The 27592-nt window shown below is 42.3% G+C and overlaps 1 protein-coding gene across 3 annotated transcripts in view; it reads right to left on the bottom strand.

The window, feature by feature from the left end:
- The window catches only part of PAPPA2 (pappalysin 2), a 227359-nt gene that overhangs the window by 17726 nt on the left and 182041 nt on the right, over positions 1-27592 (bottom strand). For all 3 annotated transcript variants that reach the window (XM_077277920.1, XM_077277918.1, XM_077277919.1), the window contains exons 18-21: positions 26777-26939; positions 4488-4620; positions 4069-4178; positions 1627-1698 (exon numbers count right to left, since the gene is read on the bottom strand). In XM_077277920.1, the coding sequence (XP_077134035.1) occupies positions 1627-1698; positions 4069-4178; positions 4488-4620; positions 26777-26939 (478 nt within the window). The remainder of the gene's footprint in view (positions 1-1626; positions 1699-4068; positions 4179-4487; positions 4621-26776; positions 26940-27592) is intronic.

Raw genomic sequence — 27592 nt, 5'->3', positions numbered from 1 at the left:
TCTCTGATGATACATTTTCTGTAATTTGTGAAGGTAGCTTAAATCTCCTTGAAGTGTTCCTGTCATACAGCTGTAATAAATGTAAGTTATTACAAAATACCATAACTATAAGAAATGGAATATATGAATAGTAATAGAATGTATAGACGGCTTATTTCCTGACTCCCTAAAGAATAACTATTGTGTTTAGCTTTAAGCTTTTCCACCTTAAATCAACACCATTTACCCGAAATATTATGATTACTACTAAGCTAAAAAATGTTTGCGATTGTACTCTAAATACCCAAGATCTATTCATAGTCGTCTAGAAAATGACTTTACCTTGACCTAGTGAAGTACTCGAGGCATGGCTATGCTCTCCTTGAGGAAACGTGGACAGGAAAAGCAATCAGATCTTTTTCAGATATTGGTTTGGAAGGCATAATTTGTTTCTATTTTCAAAGTTTTTCTTGCGTTTTCAAGGCCAAAATGTATAATATAAAGTTTTTCTATTATATTTTAAATCAGTTTCTTACTCTTATTCTTTAGTCTGCCTTTAAAAAATGGACCTCAACAGGTCAGTGATAAGATAAGGTTAAGTTCCTACTTTGAATATTTGGTGAGTTTTTGATGTTGCAGACTTTCCGCATCATTCCTGCACCTATTGGTTACATTAGGTTACTCGCATTATTTTCGTTGCATCTTTTAGGGTGTTTATATCGCTTTTTGGACTCTGCAATTTTTTCTCACTTTTTGGTGTGTCATGTTTTAAATTTGTTTTTGATACTTTGTGGTATTTGGCTGTTACAAAACTTTATTAATACAGATCTATGTGGATTACATGTGTTTTTAACTGTAGATTTTCCACATCTAATGCAACTCTAGGGTGAAAATCTGCACATAAAACTGCACATAAAACACAGCGTACCCGCAGAAATTGACGTTGCGGATTTGTAACATGCACTTCAGATCAGTTTATGCTGTGTAAAAAAAAAATGTACAGTGGACATAAGATTTCTATAAATCCCATCCACTTTGCTGGAACTATAAGGCCACATTCATACGTTCAGTATTTGGTCAGTATTTTACCCCAGTATTTGTAAGCCAAAATCAGGAGTGGGTGAAAAATGTAGAAGTGGTGACGTATTTCTATTATACTTTTCCACTGATTGTTCCACTCATAATTTTGGTTTCCAAATACTGATGGAAAATGCTGAACAAACACTGAATGTGTGAACGTGACCTTAGACATTTTTTTGCACTGCGAAAATACGCTTTCAATAACTCAACAAAAACTCATCATGTGAACTTATCTTTGGAACATAGCAACAGGTTGAGTTTTTGGTGAGTTCCCACCCTGGTTATTTTTTAAAAAAAGTAAGGAATTTTACTTAATAGGTGCAGGAAATCTGCAACACCAAAAAGCCCATTGTGGGAATGTAGCCTAAATGTTCAAATTGGCCTACAACTCTATTAGTATTCATACGTCTAGTTAGTGATGATTTGGTCTCCACATTGCAAACTGCGCAATTTGGTTTGGTCCAAAAAAACTCAAAAACTTAAAATGGTGTGAATGTTAATGTAAAGTGTAATTTTGTAGAGTGCATTGATATTTAGTAAATGCTTGTGCAATAATGGCGGTCTTACCTCACAGGATGGGATACAGTGCAAAGATGAAGGATCTGGGTACCACTGTAGAATTCCTATGCACATAATGTCCTGACAATGAAAATGGCAAACAGTCATATACTATGCATTGGCAAAGGTTACAACTACTCTAAATAAATTTCCATTAATATTCTGACTTCCAACATAGACAAACTTACCAGTTGGTGAAGATTTACTCCAAAAGTGTTAAGGTACCATCACACTCAGCAACTTTGCAACGAGAACGACAACGATCCGTGACGTTGCAACGTCCTGGATAGCGATCTCTTTGTGTTTGACACGCAGCAGCGATCTGGATCCCGCTGTGCCATCGCTGGTCGGAGCTAGAAGTCCAGAACTTTATTTCGTTGTCAGGTCGGCGTGTATCATCATGTTTGACAGCAAAAGCAACGATGCCAGCAATGTTTTACATGGAGCTAACAACCAGCGAGAACGATAAGTGAGTCGCCGTTACGTCACTGGATCGCTCCTGCATCGTTCTGGAGCTGCTGTGTTTGATGTTTCTACAGCGACCTAAACAGCGACGCTCCAGCGATCTAGGTTAGGTCGGCTCGTTGTCTATATCGCCGCAGCGTCGCTGAGTGTGACGGTACCTTTAGAATCCTGACTCAATCTGCACTAAAAACTGGAGTACAGGCCTTGTTTTGGATTACACAACGTTTCAGCTCCAAACTTGTCTTTTTCAAGCTTGACAAAAGACTCGTTTGGGGTTGAAAATTTAACATGGAGTGGATTTTCATTACTGATTGCTGTGGTCATCTCTCTTGTAGGTGTCTGGAAGTCCCAATGGGTCAGCTGGGGATTTTGATCTGCAGACACTCGGTTACTTGTTTTTCTAGTACGCTCTTGTGCTGCTGTATCTCCTTGTGTACAGGTTTCTCTGGATTATGGTATTTAGGCACTTTTTGGGTCTAACTAGACATATCTAAATAAGGCATTTTGGCTTAAAATGTGCCAAATTTCAACAAAAATCTTGAAGTAATATATTGGACAAAAGTAAGCCAAACAACAGGTGATGTAATGAAGAGAAATGTGTCTAACATGACTAGCAAGATGCCCAAATATAAGACAAGTGTGCCAGATAGGTGACTTTTTAATTTCGGACATCCATTAGATTTCCTACTAAAAGGGGTTGTCCAGCCTTAGAGTGGCTGCAGACTTGTGAATCCTCACAGTGCATGCTCTGCATGCTGTGAGGATTCTCTGGTGCCGGAGCCAGGAGCACAAATGGTGGTCATCTGACCACAAGTAAGTGATTTGAATACTATTGGCCACATTCCGACTAAACTTGTTTGACCTTGCTCAATACACTTCCCCGTCCATATAGTCGGCATGTAACCTCACGTATGCAAAGAAAATACTTGTGGTCACGTGCCCGCCACCCTTAGTGCCAACACCAAAGAATCCTCACAGCGCCCAGTGCTGTCTGTGACTGCAGACTTGTACCCTAAGGCCAGACAACCTAATTAATCAGTAACTACAGTGTAGACATGTAGCTAAATAGGTTGCAGAGGGACCAGTCAAAATCAGGTCCTGGTGCCTAAGGATATACAAAGGCTCCTCGTAGGAAGACACTAGTATTATACATTGCATTAGGCAAGAGGGGGTTTCTGCTTCATATTTTGCTTTGGACTAAGTTAGGGAACGTCAAGTTATGATTATTTCCATGGGTGCTATTGCAACCACTTAAAATAGACCTTTCACTGGAATTTTTAATTTAAACTGAGTTCCTCCGCCGATTAGTGCTTCTTCATCGGTTCTGGAACTTTTTTTCTGTTCTTTGCCTCTCCGTTACAAAGTGACAGTATAATCCCTTCTAATAATTGTGAAAATTTTCCCCTCAACCAACCGGGAGGATACCACAGAACTGCTCTGGGGGCGTTTGCTTTTTCTTTTCTGATATTGGCCAATCAAAACATGGCCACACCCACAGATAAGTTATGTGGTTTATGCCCAGTTGGCTGATGGGAACATTTACACGTTTATTACTAGGGAGCATAACTTTGGAGGGACACAGAAGGAAAAGGAAAACTGTTTCAGAATCAGTGGAGCAGTCAAAATTGGAGGAAGGGCTCAGTTTAAATTAAAAAGGTTCAGTGATGAGTCATTCAAGGAGGTGTGATAAGGATATCCCTCTTAGTTGATTATCCAAAACGTTCCATGCTGTTAGATCTTTGATATTTATAAGTTTTGATGTTTACTGCTTAAGTAGATCATCCAATAGAAGCCCTAGTGCAAAGCACAATAATATAGAAGCAAATGCTGTAGCCGGGCCCTGCTGAAAATGACCATCTGTCCCTACATTATACTGTTCTCAAGTGATCAAAGATCTGCTAACAAATTCTCTTTAAAATTTTACCAAAAGAATAATAAGTGATACCTAGAATATCATATTTGTGATATGGAACGATGACTTCGTACCTGCACCTTGGTAGGATTCATCCAGTGCTCTACAGCATTTGCTGTCATGCTCTTGGGAAGGATTACTGGCTCATTTGGTGGGTAGTTGCAATAGGCTGTGCAATTAGCCCCTGCGGGAAGATGATACCAACACAAACTTTTTTTTTTTTTTTTCCAAAAATTTGTCTAAAATCAAATGTAATAATAAAAAGAAATGGGAAAAAAGCAAGCAGTGATTCAGATCTGAGAAGGAGTGTTATTCTTTGATTTAAGCTTTGGCAACAGAAGTCATCTGACGCACAATTACCATGTTACAAGAATAATGTAAGAGCGTGATACCAAATATGAGTCAACTTTTCAGAAAATAATATTTTATTCAAAATATTGTTATGAGGAAGAGCTGTGAATGTCCCGACAGTTTTGTCTCGAGATCTCCTTACCGATGGCATGACCATGGTCACAAATATAGTGGATGCCGTTGACCTCTGGGGGTGGAGGACATGTTCCTGTTAAGTCCTTGCAGAGGCTGAATTTTTCGGTCCAAGTGCCATCTTTACTGCATACTGTAGACATCTAAAAAACATAAGAAACATTTGTGAAAGCTGATACGAGAAAGTAGTGTTTCCTCCAATAGTATTAAAGATGACGACTAGGGTTGAGCGAAACGGATCGTTCATTTTCATAAGTCGCCGACTTTTGGCAAAGTCGGGTTTCGTGAAACCCGACCCGACTCCAGCGTGGGATCGGCCACGTGGTCGGCGATCTTGGCACCAAAGTCGCGTTTTGTATGATGCCTTTCCCGCCATTTTTTCAGCCAATTAAGGAGTGTGGGCAGCGTGATGACATAGGTTCCGGCCTGGCTTCTGCGGCGTCATAGAGCCATATTACCGTTTGGGCTGCAGTGATTTCCGCAGTCAAACACCACATATGCTTTGCACGGAGGAGAGAGAGAGAGAGAGAGAGAAAGAGAGAAAAATCACATTGACTTGCATTGGGTTTCGTGTTCCGATTCGGAACCCGACTTTACAGTAGAATCGGCCGATTTCACGCGATCCGACTTTCAAGAAGGTCGGGTTTCACAAAACCCAACTCGATCCTAAAAAAACAAAAGTCGCTCAACCCTAATGACGACATTACTGGAGTTGCTCATTTTTTTGTCTAGATTTTGCTGTTTTTCGTTTCCTTGTTCTTCTTTTTAATTTGAGCTTTTGATTTTTATCTTTTTTATGTGTTCCTCAGTATTTTTTTTTGTTTGTCATTCAGGGTTGTACGTGGGTGTTCCAGATGTTTTCAGCTAATTCAACAATTGTGACGTTTAAAAACAAAATTTGCACATTTTTTTTGCCCAAATGTATTCCAAGTCCCTCATTGGAGTGATTCATTGCACAATCCTGCCCACATTTTAAGCAGAACATTCCCCTTTTGCAAACCTAAGGTTAAGGGCAAAATTAAGGAGTATTTTGAATTTTTCCTAAATTTCATGAACCTTGTGCGCCATTGTGAAGACTTTATTGGCAGTAAAAGGGGACACTCACTGTTATTGTGTGGTGCTCAGAAGTCAAAGATCAAAAATATTTTGTAAACTTCAGCACTCAAAAAATATATTTATTATGATGAATAACATGTGGCAAAAATGTAGACAACCGCTAAAAAAATACCACTTTGCCGCCATGTTGTCTATTCAACAATATCACTTATGAAGCAGAAAGCTAGAATCGAAACGGTATAAACATCAATATCGTTTCATATAACTCTCAACTTCCTTTAGTTGTCAGGATGATAAAACAGCACTAAATTACCCCACGGTTCAGATATGTCAAGCAGTGGTGACACTTCAGTGCTAAAACTGTTATATTAAAATCATATCCTTCTGAACACCTCCCTCCTGCTGTTATTAAGTGGTCCATGTCAGAGACACGCCATCTCTAGACGTGACACTCAGACAGCGGAGAGAGATGCAGATCTCCATGCCCCCTGCATGCGCCGGTCTACTGATGACCTTCAGCGCAACACCCATATGTCTGTATCTATTTCCATTAGACGCATTTTATATCAATAATGTTTATTTATAATTTACATCATGAGATTAAAACTGCCACATTTAACTTTTTTTTTTTTTACGAGTCGTTGAATGAAGTGTGATCTGAAGCTATTACACTTGCAGAAACCACCTACTGCTTTCCTGTCACGAGAAGATCAAACACAATCTTCGCAAAAATTAGCTTCCAATTAGTGGGTCGTCCTCATTTAGGAAATGTATCAGTGTTCTTTCATAAGTAATAGACCTAAATTGGATTTTTTTTTCTGGGGAGGGGGTTCCACATGAAAGGCTTCATTTTATTACATGTGTACAAATATATACACTGGCAAGGTTTACGGACGCATAAGGCTATGCACAGATGTTTAGTATTTGCACTGGATTATTCTGCACCAAAAACCCGAGAGTTGGCAGGGAAAATGCTGTGTACAATACACACATTTTTATGTGTTTTTTTAACAAGCATTTTCAATTTATTTTTTTATTGCGCTTTCTTCCATTCATTTAAATAGGTGAAAAAGGTTGCAAAAACGCTGAATAGGTTGACATGCTGCCAATTTGAAAGAACAGATTTGACGGATAAAATCCACAAGGAAAACACAAGCAGGGTGTGACTTCAGAAACGCAGCACTGAAATATGCACAGAAAATATGAGGCAAAAATGCAAGATGTGAATGAAGCTAAAATCTGACTGATGCCACTGTATAGGAATGCAATGAAATCCATCTCCGTCACCCATATATTGCCAATGTAAAAAAATTATAATCCGCAGTAGATTGTTCCTGGAGAGAATGTGCTGCACTAATCTGTACAGCAAAAATAAAAGTATGTTCTAAGTATACCAGTCCATTGAAGGCCCAAAGCAAAAAAAAGCAAAAAAAACAATCATTTGTTGAGGGTTTGCTGAATTATGACCTATGGGGACAGGGTGTCCCTGTACCTAATGCTAAGGGTGTCGTAGCTCGCCCTGTTCCCCTGGATTACTTCTCATGGTGAAGATGCCGGGGCCACGTACCTTGCCTTAGCTTCTGAATCTGCCCTCAATCTGTACCCTTCCACCATCTAGGAAAGAGGGGAGTAGTACTGTGTCATAATACACTTACTAGACTAACAAGGACTAGACTAACTAATAAGAACAGGAATAAAGAAAAATACCAATCATACAAATATACTCACACATACAGCAGAGGTAAACACCGGGGCGTGGAGAATGGGGTAAAACCAAAATAGGCAAAGAAAGGGAATCATCACACATTCAAAACCTAGCAACAGTCACAGATAAATCCACCAAATGTCTTCTTCAATAATAACCACCAACTTCTGGCAGAACAGGGGATAATCGACCATGTTTGGAAATCCTTGTGCTCAAAGCTTTGCTTGGTTAGCCACTCCTTTTTGCTTTATAATCTGGGCTCTGATACTAATCCTTGTCAGAGCTAGCTTTATTGCTACATGGCTAATGGAGGGAGAGGAGTTCGTATGAGACAGAGATTTAAAGGAGTTATTAGTGACTGTTGCTTGGTTTGTATGCATGGTAATTCCTTATCCTTCTCTGCTTTGGTTTATTCCCCCACCTTCACACCCCAGTGCATTCCTCTGTTATATGTGAGTGAATGTTTTGAACGCCTAGAGTTTTTGTTAACCCTTGTTTGTGTTGCCTTGTTTGTCAGTTTGGTGTACTACAGTGCACAATGGCGCCCCTTGTCACTGGGTGGGGGTAGAGAACAGACGGAGGGCTAACTCAGGAGATAAGACAAGGGCGGAGGCTCCAACAATCTTCGCCATCTGAAGTATCCCGGGGAGCAGGATGAGCTAGGGCGCTCCCTAGTGTTAGGCACAGGGAAGCCCCTGGTCCTGGGTCACCTGACAGCTGAGTCGTGACACTTGCTCTGACAATGAGTGCTAGCCAGGACCCAGGTTATATAGGAGATGGGAGTGGCTAACAGTGAACAGCTGAGAGCCTTACTGCAGGAAAGCTTCCAGGAGTTCTCAACTGAGATTAACTCCTGGACTGCTAAAATAAATTTACCCCATGTAATATGAAGGTTAAGTGCTTCTAATCAGCGCAGGAGTAGGAGAAATCAGAAGCTCCTGTCTTTCACAGTAAAATCGTGACTCATAGCTTTACAATTGCATCCAGATTGTCTGTTGTTTTCATACAGAAGTTGTCAGAGCATTGGCAGATGAGAAATGCAGCTCTCCATGAAAAGCTGAAAAGCTAGTAGACTTTGTTATGACTCCTGCAGAGTCTTTGGGCCTAAGTACCATTTTGTTGTCATATCTATCAATGATGAAAAAATGTAACACATTTTAGATTGATGTTCTAACTCAGACTCTCATACATGGTAAATACTTTCTATGTACATATGAATCTAGAAGCCCTCCTCCTCCTCCCATCAATGTCTTTATTCTCTTAATATATTCCTGTCATCAATCATATTATATAGCACTATGTAATCACTATTGCTCATTTTGCCTTTCTACCCAGCTAATGCTTCTCTTTTTCTTTGCTTGATGTTTAAACAGGAAGTCTCTTTTCGCTGCATGAGTCATCTCCCTCTTCAACATGACCCAGTTCCTCCCTTTTCCCCCCGCTGAGACTTTTGCAGTGAGCTATGAAACAGAGACTTCCAGTTTCTACACAGAGCTTAGAAGGATTCAGCTAGTCTGTTTTTAGTCACATGTAGTGTTGAGCGATACCTTCCGATATTCGAAAGTATCGGTATCAGATTGGATCGGCCGATACCGGCAAAATATCGGATCTTGCCGATACCGATACCCGATACCAATACAAGTCAATGGGACACAAATATCGGAAGGTATCCTGGATGGTTCCCAGGGTCTGAAGGAGAGGAAACTCTCCTTCAGGCCCTGGGATCCATATTCATGTAAAAAATAAAGAATAAAAATAAAAAATATGGATATACTCACCCCTCCGGCGGACCCTGGACCTTAGCGATGTAACCGGCAGCCTCCGTTCCTAAGAATGCAGAGTGAAGGACCTTCGATGACGTAGCGGCTTGTGATTGGTCGCGTGACCGCTCATGTGACCGCTCACGCGACCAATCACAAGCCGCGACGTCATCGCAGGGCCTACACTCACTGCATTCTTAGGAACGGAGGCTCCCGGTTACACCGCTGAGGTCCAGGGTCCGCCGAAGGGGTGAGTATATCCATATTTTTTATTTTTATTCTTTATTTTTTACATGAATATGGATCCCAGGGCCTGAAGGAGAGTCTCCTCTCCTCCAGACCCTGGGAACCATACACTGGGAACTTCTGATTCCGATTTCCGATATCACAAAAATATCGGAACTCGATATCAGAATTCCGATACAGCAAATATCGGTCGATACCCGATACTTGCGGTATCGGAATGCTCAACACTAATCACATGATGCCATAGACCTAATGAAAATAGAATAATTAACTGGGTAAAAAGGCAAAATGAGCAATTGTAAGTACACAGTGCTATATAATATAATGAGTGCAATATATTAAAAGGATAAAAAGTTTGATGGGACTGCATCCTTAAAGGGGTTGTTCGGTCCCAGCCGATAAATCTGTTACTGCAGACTTATGAATCCCCACAGCTCACGCATTGTACGCTGCGGGGATTCACCGGTTTCAGACCAGGGACCGGAGGGTATGTATGAGTTATACATACTCCCAGGCAGTGGGATTTGCCGACGAATGGTGGGAGAGTGAATGTGAGCTCAGAGATAATAATTACAGCATTGGTCTCTTCAGCTGACCACACATTGTAGTATTTCTGAGTCTTTTTCATGGTGAAATGTTCCCTTTAAGAGCACGCATTGAGCGTGTTAATTACCTATCTGTCTTACAAGAACTGACAGCAGAGCATTTAGCGAGATGATTGAACCAAGCAGCAGCGTTCAGTACAATCCACAGTGTAGCTGCCAAATATCAATATCGCATGATAAGCCTTACCAGGGTAACACACTTTCTGGCAGCTTGAAAGTTTTATTAAAAACACTTTCACAACAGGAAGCAATTTCTCTTCCTGCATATAGAGATGTGTAAAGTCCACATGACTCCTCCACGATCTGTCACTCATCAATATTCTATGGATTTTACCTACATAGCTGGGATGATCTAATGACTTACCCAGCACAGTGTTATTTTCTTCTACCTCACAATGGAGATGTAAATACATAAAATAGAACATTGTTTAAATGCATCCCCATCGGATTCCAAACACGTAGTCAGAAATCAATACTCTGCCAGAGGGATACACAAACCGAGAGATGAAATCAGTTCAGTTGTGTCCTGTGTTTAATTGGTCCCATTATAATTTCTTGTATTAGCGCCGTCTACTTGGGTAGAAACAACAGTGAGCTCGGCTGATTTTTTTTTTCGTTATTTGTTTGCTAACATTCTAGCGATAAAACATCTTTACATTGTGGAGTATTAAAGCAGATGTCTACGGTAGTTATTTTCTTTAAAGTTTCTTTTTAGTATTGTGGCTCAGGATGTAGAATTACAAAACTATATAGATGTGATCACATATCCCAGATGAGTGGAGCAGAAAAAACAACACATGATTTTGTGATACTTTGTTGGGAGATGTTTATGCTGCATGCGGCCATATACAGCATGCCAGACCATGGGTTATGTGATTTGCCGCCTGTTGCGGGTTTTGCAAGAATGCTATCTAAATGTACTGAATGTGAATTGTGAAAAATCTGAATTGTTAAGAAAAATGAAAATGGTGGACACATCTGTACTACGATATTGCCTATTCATATGCCTTGTAATATCATATTTTTCCTTCAGAAGCCACTTTTCGGGAAAAAAAATGAACGGTTGAATGCAGCTTACCCCTGGAAACAACAGCTGCACCCATGACAATCACTTGATTGCAAAGCTAATTAATTTTAAGAGGATGTTGACCATATGAAACAATCGTACAAGGCAACTCTATTATCACAGCTCTACCACCCCTATTAGTCTCCATAAGGCTTTGCTGACAAGTCTGCAGCAGTGATGTCCCATACATACCTTGTGACCACTGCAATCACTAGGGTCAGCTGTTATGGTTAGGTACAGAGAATGAGAATGCTGGACCTAGTCATCAGCTGAAGCGATCACTTGCTGAAAATGGTACATCACAGCTTCAACCTTGTCCACAAAGAATGGTGGGGAGCGAGAGATTGACTATTTTGTTTTTCAACACTTTTCCAACATAGGAAGTACTGGTTCGTCCTACATCAGGTGTGGGTGTAAGGACCGGGCTCAGGAGCTGTGCCCACTCCATGCATGGAGAGACCAACACACAGGCTCTCCATGCAATGCATGTGCTGTGACTGTCACACAGCCATGACACATGCAGCTACGGCGCCAAACATCTGATAATCGGGAGCGCTCCCGGTATTCGGGTTACCGAGGAAGCTATTCGGTAAGCGCTGTAGATATTCGGATAAAATCAAAATGTATTACATTTTTGGAGCCCAAATCAAAAAAATGCAGCTATATATTTGCCAACGGACTGCACAGGCCTAATCTGTGTCTACACACTGGATTCTGTCACTGTCCCTGCTCCTGTGATTCTCTCTCTCTCCCTAAGCTAAATGCAGATTCTATATGCTGCAAACGATTAGCCCTTAGAAGTGCTGCTAGTATGATGGTTCAGCTTCAGCCCCAGTATCAAAACTACAGGCCTCTGATTCGTTATACTGTGCACACAGGCCTTGACAAGCACTCTCTCCCTCCTATGTGAAGTGTCACAGAGCTCTGCATTGGCGTCAGCTTGCCAAGCCGGGCAACGATTGTCCTTTTATAACCTCTGATGATGTCACCCGGCCAGCCAATCACAGTAATGCCACAACCATGATGGCTATGGAATTACAGTGACTCACAGTCAATCCCCACATGCTTACTGGAAGCGTAACAGGCGCCAAAGATGCTGCACCACTACGGCACTGAAAAATAACACTAGAGTGCTGCTTTAAGATCCCATGGGAGAACTGTAACTCCCAGCATGTCCTGCAGATCCTCTGGCATGCTGGGAGTTATAGTTCACCACAGGAGTGGCAGAGTGCATTTTTATGTGTTATTACTAAACTTTTAATTAATTCTTATTTGCACAGGCTGTGCTCATTGTGCGCAGTACAGGTCCTGCAGCCAGCCACGCTAGAAAACTGAAAGTCTCTACAGCTGACAGGACCTGTGGTGATGTAAAAGAAAGGCTGGAGCATCACATGACTACACAGAGCCCTTCCTCTTCTTGTAAGAGGAAGCTGCATTGTTCCTAGTGTGGTGTCTGCAGGTCCTGTGATGACATAATGAAGAGGGAGGGCTCTGTGCTGTCATGTGATGCTCCAGCCCGCCCTCTTCATTACCTCACACAGGTCCTATACGGGAGCACTCAGCATCAGCACAGCTCACGCTGTGCTGTCAGGTATGCGGCGACCTCTCCTGTGGCACCCTGCTCCTGCTGGCTCCTTCTCCACTGGACACACAATCTCCCCAGCCGCTGCAGTAATCCAGCACTAGGAAAACCACGTGGGTCCGCTGTTTAAGTAAAGGAATATTCATTTGCTGCTCCCCGCCCACTGCTCAGCGCTGACAGGTGGGTGGGGAAGTGGCTAATGAATATTCCTTCACTTTAAGCACTGGAACCACATGGTTTCCCCAGCACCGGATTCCTGCAGCAGTGATATTTTCCTGCCTCCTGTGATCACAGCGCTTTCCCACTCCGCCGCTGCCCCCCCCCCACATATTACATTCGGACCATAAGACTCACCTCATACTTTCCTCCCAAATTTGAAGGAGAAAAGTGCATCTTATGGTCCGTAAAATACAGTATTTCTTTCCTAACAGATGTCATGTTGTTACATGTTCTCATCTACAACTCATGTTTTGTGCCTTACCTGATCATTTTTGTCTTTGTTTTAGCTTCTTTCATGGCATTGATTATTTATATCTAAAGAACAATACATCCTGAAGTGAAGGATTGTAAGGTTAAGCGCACATTGAGTATTTGCCTGCAGAAATTTCTGCAAGGTTTCTGCTTCTCTTGGCAGCAAAAAGACTGTGTAAAATATGCACACTAACGAGGTTAGGGTACTGGCTTAGTGTAAAATAATTAAAACCTTCTTTTTAAAAGTTGTAGATATGGTGTAACCTTGTAAATGCTGCCACAATTGTGGCTCATGTGTGATTTTATTTTAATCGAATATACTGTATGTGTTTGTTTTGCAGAAGAAATTGTTCCAGCCGGTCAACTTGCTGTCGGCGGCCCTCTTATTTAGCTTTGGAGCCACATACAATCTGTTTATTTAAAACTAGTGATGAGCGAGTGTACTTATTGCTCGGGTTTTCCTGAGCACGCTCGGGTGGTCTCCAAGTATTTGTAACTGCTCGGAGATTTAGTTTTCATCACCTCAGCTGAATGAATTATAGCTACTACCCAGCCTGAGTACATGTGGGGGTTGCCTGGTTGCTAGGGAGTCCCCACATGTAATCAAGCTGTCTAGTAGCTGTAAATCTTTCAGCTGCGGCAAGGAAAACTAAATCTCCGAGAAGTCATAAATACTCTGAGACCACCCGAGCCTGCTCGGGAAAGCCCAAGCAACGAGTGCTGTTATGACCCCAATGGCAGAGGGTCTCAGAAATAATTACTAAGTCTGCAAACACAAAAAACCAGCTCATAGGGCAGTGGTAACTGAGCTGACCATATATCTAATCCTAGCACCACAAATAGCAGCAGCCGGGGAACGTGCCTACGTTGGTTCTAGACGTCTCGCGCCAGCCGGAGAACTAACTAACCCTAGAAGGGAAAAGAAAGACCTTTCTTGCCTCCAGAGAAAAGACCCCAAAAGTTGGATACTAGCCCCCAACAAATAATAACGGTGAGGTAAGAGGAAAAGACAAACGTAAGAATGAGCTAGGTATTTAGCAAAGAGAGGCCCACTAGCTAATAGCAGAATATAGTAAGATGACTTATATGGTCAGCAAAAACCCTATCAAAATATCCACGCTGGATATTCAAGAACCCCCGAACCGTCTAACGGCCCGGGGGGAGAACACCAGCCCCCTAGAGCTTCCAGCAAGGTCAGGAATCACATTTAGTACAAGCTGGACAAAAATAAGAGCAAAGCAAAAAACCAAAAAACAAAGAAGCAGGACTTAGCTTAATTTTGCACGAACCTGGACCAGCAGACAGGAGCAAACAGAAAGGATCTGATTACAACGATGCCAGGCACTGGACTAAGGATCCAGGAAGTTTATATAACAACACCCTTGGACTAACGACCCAGGTGGGTGCCAAACTGAGGAAAGACAATCCCAGAGTCATATCACTAGTAACCACAAGAGGGAGCCAAAAAGTCTAATTCACAACAGTACCCCCCCTTAAGGAGGGGTCACCGAACCCTCACCAAGACCACCAGGGCGATCAGGATGAGCAGCGTGAAAGGCACGAACTAAATCGGCCGCATGCACATCAGAAGCAACCACCCAGGAATTATCCTCCTGACCATAGCCCTTCCACTTGACCAGATACTGAAGCCTCCGTCTGGAGAGACGAGAATCCAAGATCTTCTCCACCACGTACTCCAACTCGCCCTCAACCAACACCGGAGCAGGAGGCTCAACAGAAGGAACCACAGGTACAACGTACCGCCGCAACAAAGACCTATGGAACACGTTGTGAATGGCAAACGACACCGGAAGATCCAAGCGAAAGGACACAGGATTAAGGATTTCCAATATCTTGTAAGGACCGATGAAGCGAGGCTTAAATTTAGGAGAGGAGACCTTCATAGGAACAAATCGAGAAGACAGCCATACCAAATCCCCAACACGAAGTCGGGGACCCACACCGTGGCGGCGGTTGGCAAAACGCTGAGCCTTCTCCTGTGACAACTTTAAGTTGTCCACCACATGATTCCAGATCTGCTGCAACCTATCCACCACAGAATCTACCCCAGGACAGTCAGAAGGCTCCACATGTCCCGAGGAAAAACGAGGATGGAAACCAGAGTTGCAAAAAAATGGCGAAACCAAAGTAGCGGAACTAGCCCGATTATTAAGGGCAAACTCAGCCAACGGCAAGAAGGTCACCCAATCATCCTGATCTGCCGAAACAAAACACCTCAAATAAGCCTCCAGAGTCTGATTAGTTCGCTCCGTTTGTCCATTAGTCTGAGGATGAAAGGCAGACGAAAACGACAAATCAATGCCCATCCTAGCACAAAAGGATCGCCAGAACCTGGAAACAAACTGGGATCCTCTGTCAGACACAATATTCTCAGGAATGCCGTGTAAACGAACCACATTCTGAAAGAACACAGGAACCAGATCGGAAGAGGAAGGCAGCTTAGGCAAAGGCACCAAATGGACCATTTTAGAAAAGCGATCACATACCACCCAGATGACAGACATGCCCTGAGACACCGGGAGATCTGAAATGAAATCCATGGAAATGTGTGTCCAAGGCCTCTTCGGGACAGGCAAGGGCAAGAGCAACCCGCTGGCACGAGAACAGCAAGGCTTAGCTCGAGCACAAGTCCCACAGGACTGCACAAATGACCGCACATCCCGTGACAAGGAAGGCCACCAAAAGGACCTAGCCACCAGATCTCTGGTGCCAAAAATTCCCGGATGCCCTGCCAACACCGAGGAATGAACCTCGGAAATGACTCTGCTGGTCCACTTATCAGGAACAAACAGTCTGTCAGGTGGACAAGAGTCAGGTCTACCAGCCTGAAATCTCTGCAACACACGTCGCAAATCAGGAGAAATGGCCGACAAGATAACTCCCTCTTTAAGAATACCAACTGGTTCTGCGACTCCAGGAGAGTCAGGCACAAAGCTCCTTGAAAGAGCATGCTGATATAACATGTGTAGAATCACCACAGTAAAAACACAACCTATTCTGACGTCTATGATTTTTCCGCTCATTTCTAGTCTGAATTCTATCACATTGCATTAAATCAGGTGTTTGTTCAGACAACACCACCAGAGGATTAGCGGTTTTGCGCTCCCGCAAACGCCGGTCAATTTGAATAGCCAGCGCCATGGAATCATTCAGACTTGTAGGAATGGGGAAACCCACCATCACATTCTTAATGGCTTCAGAAAGGCCATTTCTGAAATTTGCGGCCAGAGCACACTCATTCCACTGAGTAAGCACGGACCATTTCCGAAATTTTTGGCAATACACTTCAGCTTCATCCTGGCCCTGAGAAATAGCCAGCAAGGCTTTTTCTGCCTGAACTTCAAGATTGGGTTCCTCGTAAAGCAATCCGAGCGCCAGAAAAAACGCATCAATATTTGCCAATGCCGGATCTCCTGGCGCTAGCGAGAAAGCCCAATCCTGAGGGTCGCCCCGTAAAAAAGAGATAACAATTTTAACTTGCTGAGCTGAATCTCCAGATGAACGGGGTCTCAGAGATAGAAACAATTTACAATTATTCCTGAAATTCCTAAACTTAAATCGGTCTCCAGAAAACAGTTCAGGAATAGGTATTTTAGGTTCAGACATTGGACTACTGATAACAAAATCTTGTATGCCCTGCACACGAGCAGCAAGCTGGTCTACACTTGTAATCAAGGTCTGGACATTCATGTCTGCAGCAAGCACAAGCCACTCAGAGGTAAAGGGGAGGAGGAGAGGAAAACAAAATTCAATGTAGGCCTGGCATACTGTTATGACCCCAATGGCAGAGGGTCTCAGAAATAATTACTAAGTCTGCAAACACAAAAAACCAGCTCATAGGGCAGTGGTAACTGAGCTGACCATATATCTAATCCTAGCACCACAAATAGCAGCAGCCGGGGAACGTGCCTACGTTGGTTCTAGACGTCTCGTGCCAGCCGGAGAACTAACTAACCCTAGAAGGGAAAAGAAAGACCTTTCTTGCCTCCAGAGAAAAGACCCCAAAAGTTGGATACTAGCCCCCAACAAATAATAACGGTGAGGTAAGAGGAAAAGACAAACGTAAGAATGAGCTAGGTATTTAGCAAAGAGAGGCCCACTAGCTAATAGCAGAATATAGTAAGATGACTTATATGGTCAGCAAAAACCCTATCAAAATATCCACGCTGGATATTCAAGAACCCCCGAACCATCTAACGGCCCAGGGGGAGAACACCAGCCCCCTAGAGCTTCCAGCAAGGTCAGGAATCACATTTAGTACAAGCTGGACAAAAATAAGAGCAAAGCAAAAAACCAAAAAGCAAAGAAGCAGGACTTAGCTTAATTTTGCACGAACCCGGACCAGCAGACAGGAGCAAACAGAAAGGATCTGATTACAACGATGCCAGGCACTGGACTAAGGATCCAGGAAGTTTATATAACAACACCCCTGGACTAACGACCCAGGTGGGTGCCAAACTGAGGAAAGACAATCCCAGAGTCCTATCACTAGTAACCACAAGAGGGAGCCAAAAAGTCTAATTCACAACAGAGTACACTCGCTCATCACTATTTAAAATGTCTTGCTGCCCCGGATATGTGAATAGGATCAGACTGGCTCTGGCGATAACCGTCATCATCGCACTACTGATATGTATCCTTATTATAAGATGCACCTGCTCAATGGTATTCAGAATCAAGAGCCACTTATCTGCCGTGTCCTCCATCAAGGTAAATGCAGACATAAGAAAAATGCTGCTGGTTACCGCGGGTCAACAGCAAATCCAATTGAGGAAATTTATCATGCCTGCTACACCATCGTTCTTACCAAAAGATGAACATTATGCAATAATTTGACACATTTTGAATTTTTTAAGTGTTTCATGTAGGTGGATGGGGCATATTGTGCGGGGGCGAGAATCGATGGCGGGATGTGGACAATCCTAGACTATCCATGGTTGATGGTGATCATCTGACAGCTGCATTTCCCCTGACTTTCATCTTTGAGCATCAAACATATTTATACTTGCCCACAGTCCTGAATTTTCTAGAACTGTCAGACAATGTTTTGGATACAAAATTGGTCTGTCCCTCGCTAATATGGGTGTAGTTTCCACAGGAGGATATGCCGAATTCTGTCATTACAAAGCAAAGTTTGGGGGGTGCTCCTGAAACATAATTTTTAGAACAACAGCAGTGTTGGTAAGTATACAGATCTCTACTTCATATATGATCCAACACTAGTGATCTTCTGAGTAGCACTACTAATGGATAAACTTAGTTTAGTCATTAGACAAAGCTCCACAGGAATAGAACAATGTTGCTTTTCCTTTATGAACCCACATTAAGATTACTCCAACGTTTTGCAACTACCATTCTCACAATGTGCAATAACATAACCCGCTCGCAGGTAAGTTTACTTTACTATTCACATGTAACCCATTGGTGTCCCCCTACTACTGCCCACAGCTTCCACTAGAGGGAGCTCTGAATGCAGAAAGTTAACATCTCCCCATAAATGCAGTTAGCTCCCCCTGTCACTATTATTACCTTTATGAAGTCAATAAAACAAATCTTATGAATATAGATAAATTCTCTATGGGGTTAAGGTCAGGCGAGTTTGCTGGCCAATAAAGCACAGTGATACTGTTGTTTGTATTGGTACTTTGGGCAGTGTGGACAGGTGCCAAGTCCTGCTGGAGAATTAAACTTTCATCTCCAAATAGCTTGTCAGCTGAAGGAAGCATGAAGTGCTCTAAAATTTTCTGGTAGAGGCTGCGCTGACTTTGGTCTTGATAAAACACAGTGGACCTACACCAGCAGATGACATGGCTCCCCAAACCATCACTGATCGTGGAGACTTCACACTAGACCTCCAGCAGCTTGGATTGTGGTCTCTCCACTCTTCCTCCAGACTCTGGGACCTTGATTTCCAAATGAAATGCAAAATTTACTTTCATCTGAAAACAACACATTGGACCACTGACAACAGTCCAGTTCTTTTCCTCCTTGGCCCAGGTAAGACGCTTCTGGCGTTGTCTGTTGGTCATGAGTGGCTTTACACAAGGAATGTGACACTTGTAGCCCATGTCCTGGATACCTCTGTGTGTGGTGGCTCTTGAAGCAATGACTCCAGCAGCAGTCCTCTCCTTGTAAATCTCCCCAAAAATTTTGAATGGCCTTTTCTTAACAATCCTTTCAAGGCTGCGGTTATCCCGGTTGCTTGTGCACCTTTTTCTACCGCACTTTTTCCTTCCACTCCACTTTCCATTAATATGCTTGGATACAGCACTCTGTGAACAGCCAGCTTCTTTAGCAATGACCTTTTGTGGCTTACCCTCCTTGTGGAGAGTGTCAATGACTGCCTTCTGGACATCTGTTAAGTCAGCAGTCTTCCCCATGATTGTGGAGCTACTGAAAAGACTAACGGACATTTTTAAAAGCATAGGAAGCCTTTGTAGGTGTTTTTTGTTAATTATTCTAATTTACTGAGATAATGACTTTTGGGTTTTCATTAGCTGTAAGCCATAATCATCAACATTAACAGAAATAAACACTTGAAAAAGATCGCTCTGTTTGTAATGACTCCATATAATATATGAGTTTCCCTTTTTGCATTGAAGAACTGAAATAAATTAACTTTTTGATGATATTCTAATTTTGTGAGAAGCACCCGTATATATATTTTTCATTGTTGTCTTACAAAAAAAAGAAAAAGAATAAAACTTAACCATTTAAAAATAGTTCATTTAAACATCATAGATAAAGAAAAAAAATGCAAAAATAACCCCTAAAATAACACGTCTTGTCTCCCACCTATATGTTTTTCATTGTTGTCTCGCAGAAAAAAAAAAAAAGAACAAAACTTAATCATTTAAAAATAGTTCATTTAAATATCATAGATATATAGGTAAAGAAGATATAAGAAAGTTTATAATACCCCCAGCTATTCCTGGGACCCACCACACCCTGTTGAGGTACAGTAACTACATATGTGATTAATGGTTATATTGCTCTCCCTTACCTTGGCTTTAACAAATAGACAATTGCTCTTGGGATTTTTGGCAGAGAAACATTTATAGCACTGGGGGTTTTTATTATTATACACTTTGGATATCTTCTTTAATTGTGGCTTTAATTGTGGCATGTTTCTGATAATGAAGACAGGACTCTCTCTCATGACTACATACCTCAGATGCATAATGATTCCATGTGTAAAATTGATTATTTGTATTATTGGGAGTAAACAGTACTCATATTGTCAATATAAAGCTTCTCTGTAGACGCTATATGAATTACTTTGTCCCTATAATGATGGATAATACCGAATGCCTATATTATTATCTGTACAAATGATGTCCATACCAATTTCCGATATAAGGAGCATATACCCATTTTAAACTATAGCCCGGTATACCCACCTAGTGTCAGTGGCTTTCTCAGGCTTACATGTTTTTATTTTTTTTACACATTCATAAACTGTAACTTTTTAATAAGACTTTGACCTTGTATAAAGTTTTGTTTTTTTGTTGTTTTTTTTTTTTTTAAATCAAATTTAATAATACAATCTGCATATAATAAATAGATATTTTTATTCCTGAGATGGTGGTGTACTTACTTTGAAAATCCATGTCATCGTGGCTATATAATCCTGTTAGCAAAATGAGTAAATCCAGCAGCTACAGCCTGAGAGAGATCCTGAGAGTGAGTGCATTCAGTCATTGTCCACCCTGCCTGACTGATAGCTGCAGCTTATACTGAGTAATGTGAGATCTCAGCAGCAGGACAGACTCCGATCAGATATAATTTAGTCTCGGAGGGAAGAAATTCAGCAGCAACATAATGAGGAGCTGTCAAGCGTGTTTGGTGAGTGTAGACTAAGTTAATACTTTCTGTGAGGGTTACAATGCCATTCTAACATGGATTTTCAAAGTAAGTACACTAGCTTCATCAATTCAAAAGATATTTAATATATTCTGTGCAGTTCGTATTGTGGAATCTGGTGACAGACCCGTTTTAAAAGGTATGAAATTCATTTTGAATTTACAAGCTCCCAAAGAAATTAGCAAATATGTGAAACTAACCTAACAACGCACATCTCTTTAAAGGGGTTGTCCGGGATTTTAGGATCAATGTCTGTTCGTTGGTTCAGTGGGGGTGTGACACTCATTATCCTCGCTGCTCAGCACAGCTCCATCGATGGAATAGTGGCCACGTCAGGTACTGCACACCCACCACCTATTGATTTGAATAGGGGGCAAATGAGTAGTGAGGAACAGATGATCGGCGGGGCTGCCAGGTGTCGCACCCGCACCGATCAGACATTGATGACCTATCCTAAGGATAGGCCATCGGTGTTAAAGTCCTGGACAACCCCTTTAACGCCAAATCTACTTTGTGCTAAGAAAACGATTAATTTTGGTAAAGTCTATATATGGACACATTGAACAAATACCGATGTGAAGCAGAATGTAGTGCAATGCCTTTTGCTAAAATTGCATTGTTTTACATACCTGCCAGCCAATACATGAAGGTCATTAGAAGGTTGACCACTACTTTAATGAAAGAATAAAGGAAATAAGATCTGTAGTCAAAGTGCTTTTTTGAAAGTTGCGGGGAAAAAAAAGAAAAAAGAAGGTCCATATGCTGAATCGTGCGCTAAACTTCCCTTTGTGAATGCGTACCTCTTGTAATCCAATTTAAAAGATTTAAATGACTGATCGTTCTAAAGCAGACAAGGGACACAAAGTTCAATTAAAAATCTCGTTCAGCACATTGTGAACTAAGCACTTCTAGCAAAGGTGTGAAAAACAAATTTATTCCAGCACTCTCATCACTGTCACAGATAATCAACTTAATTAGGTGTTAATTATGTTTCACTGTTAAAATGAAATGTGACTATATCTGCACACAATCAAAATTAGTTATATTACCCCAGCATCGAAATATCGCTCTTGCATTTTTGCCACTGCTATTTTTAAATTATGCTGTACAATGGAAGACTCGATCAAAGTATCCTTCTCCAAAATAAGAAAAAAAAAGTAATATATATTTTTGCTGGATGAGCAATTTGGGAAAATAACACGTTTTGTATTATTCTATTTTCCGCACCTGCAGAATTGCAAAACCCAGGGGCCATAGAACTCATCCCTATTTAACGTAAACTGCTCGAGAGAGCAAAGAATATTAAGTTAGCTGCGTGCTCGGGGTTATGGTGTCAGTGCATTATAGCTAAGCTGTTTTCTCAGCAAAAGGATAACATTGTAGATGAGCTGCACTACACACCCCTGACACTGAACTTCAAGGTTAGGTAAGACCCTTGTAAATCCCATAAATCTTACAAGACACATACAGATAGAGTCGAGTTGAATTTAGCAACTCGTGAAACTGAGTCGCTTGTGAGTCGTGATAACTTACTGAGCCGAGAGCGGTGCCAAATGACGCATCATTACAAGGATTGAGATTTGCTCGACATATTGAAAAGCTAAATTTATAAAAAAATAAATAAATGAATGCAGAAGATATAGTCAAGACAAGACAGGCAGAAGACAAACCCCTTGAAGTTGAATCATCTAACAGATGTCCTCAGAAGAAAAGCAAGATAGAAAGTCTCCAAATAGCAAGATGGGAAAGATGGCACACTCACACCTGGCACACTTACAAATCAGTGACACCTAAGCAGGGCCGGACTGGCCATCTGGCAATTCTGGCAAATGCCAGAAGGACCTGTCTGGTCATGGGCCGCCTTGTCTGCTACGTTGTTAACAGAATCGGTGTTCTCAAGACACCCATACTGTTAAGAGTTGTGATGGAGCACAAAGTCACTGACTCCGTCAGGCCACGGGAATCATTAGAAATATTGGTCTTGTAGAAAATCTTCCTTTCCTCCATCCAGGGTAATATTAGTAATATAATCCCATCTGGTTCATGGGGACAGCGACAACACGGGCCTGTGTGATTTCAAATGCCAGGACTGAATTTCAGCTCCAGTCCGTACCTGCCTAAGTGTGCCAGTTGGTTGCCATATTGTTGTGAATTCCGTTCTTGGGCTCCCTCCGGTGGTTGTAAATGGCACTTTTGTGAATTCTGCCCTTGGGCTCCCTCCGGTGGTTTTAAGTGGAACTGCTGCTCCTTGGACTTAGCTTAGCAGCTGCTTCCACTGATCGTCTCTCCTGCTCTGCTATTTAGCCTGGCTCTGATCTTCAGCCAGTGCCAGCTGTCAATGTTTCTTGGTTGGATTCAGATCTCTCCTTGGATTTCCTTGATAGTCGGTCCTGTTCAGCAAAGATAAGTCCTTGCATGTTCATTTGTTGTCCTCTTGCTATGGACTTAATCATTCAGCTCATTTTATGTTTGCTCTAGTCCAGCTTGTCAGTATTCAATATTCAGTTAAGCTGGAAGCTCTGGGGAAGCAGATTTGCCCTCCACACCGTTAGTAAGGTGTGGAGATTTTTTGTAAACTCTGTGATGGATTTTTTTAGCTTTTAATACTGACCGCACAGTATCCTTTCCTATTCTGTCTATCTAGTTAGAAGTGGCCTCCTTTGCTAAATCCTGGTTTCATTATGTGTATGTCATTTCCCTCTCCACTCACAGTCCATATTTGTGGGGGGCTGTCTGTCCTTTGGGAATTTTCTCTGAGGCAAGATAGCTTTCCTGTTTCCATCTTTAGGGGTAGTTAGTTCTCCGGCTGTGACGAGATGTCTAGGGAGTGACAGGAACATTCCACGACTACTTCTAGTGTTGTGTTAGGTTCAGGAACTGCGGTCAGTAAAGATACCATCTCCTCAGAGCTCGTCCCATGTTGCTCCTTAACCACCAGGTCATAACACATATTTGCCAAGTGGCATCACTACTGCCTGGCAGCTCTTTTCAAATGTATTTGTGTCTGCGGATAAAGTTGGATACTTGGGCAGCGCAGGTAGCAGTCGAGAGGCACAGTATGCGTTTTGGTCAAGATTTGGTGAAAGATACGTGAAGGAACAGATGATTGGCCTTGGGGAGACCAAAACATCCAACACCGCGGAGACACCATCACGTGTTTCTCAACGCAGTGATCCAGAACACTGCCCCCATCCCTTATGGGAAATATGCAAATGTAGCATCTTATTCCCTTTGTTGTCATCACATGCATGATCAGCCAAACTGAGCATGCATATACATGGGAGTAAAGCTGAGTAATTGTAGAGGCAGCCGTATCTTTCACCAAATGCATGTAGGATAGCTGCGGAGACACCATCACGTGTTTCTCGATGCAAGCAGTGAATAGCCAGACCTTTCCCCGGGAGGGAACAACCACGGGAAGGGCAGCATCCAATAAAGGAAAACATCCAATACAGGAAAACCACCTATGCCAAGCATGGTATCCATCCACAGACAGCTGTTTCGGGGTGTAGCCGGATTCCTACTCCACACTGATGAGGGGCAAACACCCCGAAACAGCTGTCTGTGGATGGATACCATGCTTGGCATAGGTGGTTTTCCTGTATTGGATGTTTTCCTTTATTGGATGCTGCCCTTCCCGTGGTTGTTCCCTCCCAGGGAAGGGTCTGGCTATTCACTGCTTGCATCGAGAAACACATGATGGTGTCTCCTCAGCTATCCTACATGCATTTGCATATTTCCCATAAGGGATGGGGGCAGTGTTCTGGATCACTGCGTTGAGAAACACGTGATGGTGTCTCCGCGGAGTTGGATGTTTTGGTCTCCCCGAGGCCAATCATCTGTTCCTTCACAGCCTTTTACTAGGCACTGCTCCTAATAGCCAGATTCCTACTCCACCCTGATGAGGGGCAAACACCCCGAAACAGCTGTCTGTGGATGGATACCATGCTTGGCATAGGTGGTTTTTCTGTATTGGATGTTTTCCTTTATTGGATGCTGCCCTTCCCGTGGTTGTTCCCTCCTGGGGAAAGGTCTGGCTATTCACTGCTTGCGTCGAGAAACACGTGATGGTGTCTCCGCAGCTATCCTACATGCATTTGGTGAAAGATACGGCTGCCTCTACAATTACTCAGCTTTACTCCCATGTATATGCATGCTCAGTTTGGCTGATCATGCATGTGATGACAACAAAGGGAATAAGATGCTACCAAACACCTATGGCGGTTACCTTACAGAGTCTTCTCTGAGAACAAAAGGATCTAATGTTCAAATGCAATCCTTTTTCTTCCCTGACATGATCCGTTGGAGAATCGGGTGATCTCCTATACATTACATGTTGTCTCGTTCTATGAAAATTGTCAGGTTCACACATTGTTGCTCTAATGTGTAAGGGCACCATATGGTCACTAATAAAGTGCAGATCAATCCAAGACAAAAACGGCAACATTTTTGCTTTTACTTTGGACGTGAAAATGACAAATATAACAGAACAAATATAACAGAGGCAAAGTATATACAATATTATTCATTGTAGATTGTGTTCAAAAGTAATCACCCCTGATTATAAGCTATAAATTCTACAATAGGTCACTTCAATTCAATGTTTAACTGCCAAAATACTGCCCACATAATATCACCATATGGTGTCTAAAATAATTTCACAGTGCAAGGCGTACACGTAATACTGCCATATAGTGACTATATAATACTGCTATACATTCTCAACATAGCAGTGCCACACTGCCGGACACAGAAAGAAGAAGGCCCTGGTACAAGAACAATATACAGCCCTCAGCAGTCCAATAGCTCATCACAATGCCCAATTTCACCTGCTTTGGTGGTGAAAATAGGTCCCCTTACCTCTTGGGCCCAGGTTGCACCAATGATATGTCCACACCTGCAGTGCAATACGTGACAAGTGATATCATGTATTTATGTCAAATACAAGCAATTATGAAGAAGGTGTAGGAAATTACCCTTCTGGGGTATCATTAAGTGGTGGAGGTCCCTTGTAAATTCTATTTTGTCTAACTTATCTTGTAAAACCTGATTCAAATTTTAAAGGGGTTGTCCCAGACTTTAATATTGATGCCCTATCCTTAGGCCAAGGCCATTAGTGTCTGATCGGTAGGGGTTCAACACCCGGCATCCCCGTTGATCATCGGTTCCTGATGTTGGCAGCGGTCGGAACTGCTCAGTTACGATTCTGCACAGCTCCATTGGAGGAATAGTGGCCGCTGCCGGGTACTGCACATCCAGGGTGAATGTGCAGTACCTAGTCGCGGACACTATTCCACCGATGGAGCTGTGCTGTGCAGCTCCGCAACCAAGCTGTTCCGGTTGACGACGACACTGGGAACAGCTGATCGGCGACGGTGCCAGGTGTCGCACCACTATCGATCAGACATTGATGACCTGTCCTAAGGATAGACCATTAATGTTAAAGTCCCGGGCAACCTCTTTCATGTCCAGTTTTCATCGACCTCCTAGAAAATATTATACTTGGTTGCAAAAATTTTGCTTCACGAAAATAAATCTTTAAAAACACAATTGTATAACCAGTCTTATGGCATATTACGTGCATTCTTGCTTGAACATTAATTTGCAATCGCTTTGTAGTGAGAGTACATATCTGCCAATGTGCCAGCGAGATGCCATGTGGGTGCATCTACGTTCTGCTGAATTAGTGGCATAGAGGCAGAGAATCATCAAGTGTTGTATTAGCATATGCGACTTTGAAATGATAGAAGCTTATTAAAATCAGCACCATGCTAAATGAATTATTAGTTATCATATGCAAATGATTAATTTTGCTAAAATGTTAATACACTACACAAGTACATTTGCATTACTGGCACACAAAGCATGAACACACGGTTTAGTCATACATAAACTCAGAATTGTAGTACAAGAAAGTCTCATACTGTGTAAGTTCTGCAGTGCAATGTACACTTGCTGTCCACCTCCGCACCACGGGTACAGTTATACATTCCCCGAAGAATAAGGGGCAATGGTTCACATGTGATAGGAATACACAGTCCAGCTGCCCAGAGTCCTGTCTGCAGACAGTGAATTTTCAGGAACTTCCTGCAAAACAGGTTAAAAAAAGCAGTCATAAGAGAAGCTCCATTGCAATGCTCGCCATAGAACTGGGGTGTCAGTCACAACTTCTTTATGTGACATGCAGAACTAGTGCTAACTGCTGTTGATTCAAAAGCATCCAACAACTAGAGTTGTTTACACAGTCACAGGAGACCGAGTACTTAGCAAAGCCCCAGGGGGATTGTGGGAAACCTGTTTACTGTTCTGGCAGCAGCAAAAGGGATGAGTGGTGTGTGATCTCTCTCTCACAAGAGCTCAGGCAAGTGAACCATAGGGACACGGGATTCATTTACAGAGTGGACTTGGGCTAACCCCCTGTACTGCTAGCAGAGAAAGTCTATCAGGAGCAGGAAGATAGTTATTGGAAGAAATTGTGTCACTGAGATCATCTCCCTCATCAAACCCTCCTCCATTACACTGTGCTAGAAGGAAATGCTGTGTACACTGTGCTTTTGTAAAGAGTCTCTTGATCTGTGCTGAACTGTGATATCAAAAGAGCCTGTTAGTCAATGTGCCTCTAAGAAGCAGCTGTGCTGTTTATAAAGCCTGTGCTTAAGAGACTTGAATTGTACTGGATGTGCTGTGACATTAAACTACACTGTTCATGTTCATGAGGACTCTATCAATTGTATCTGTGT

This window comes from Ranitomeya variabilis, chromosome 8 (assembly GCF_051348905.1).
Source record: "Ranitomeya variabilis isolate aRanVar5 chromosome 8, aRanVar5.hap1, whole genome shotgun sequence".
NCBI lineage: Eukaryota > Metazoa > Chordata > Amphibia > Anura > Dendrobatidae > Ranitomeya > Ranitomeya variabilis.
Note: the sequence above shows the minus strand (reverse complement) of the source record. Positions and strands in the feature narration are given on the sequence as shown.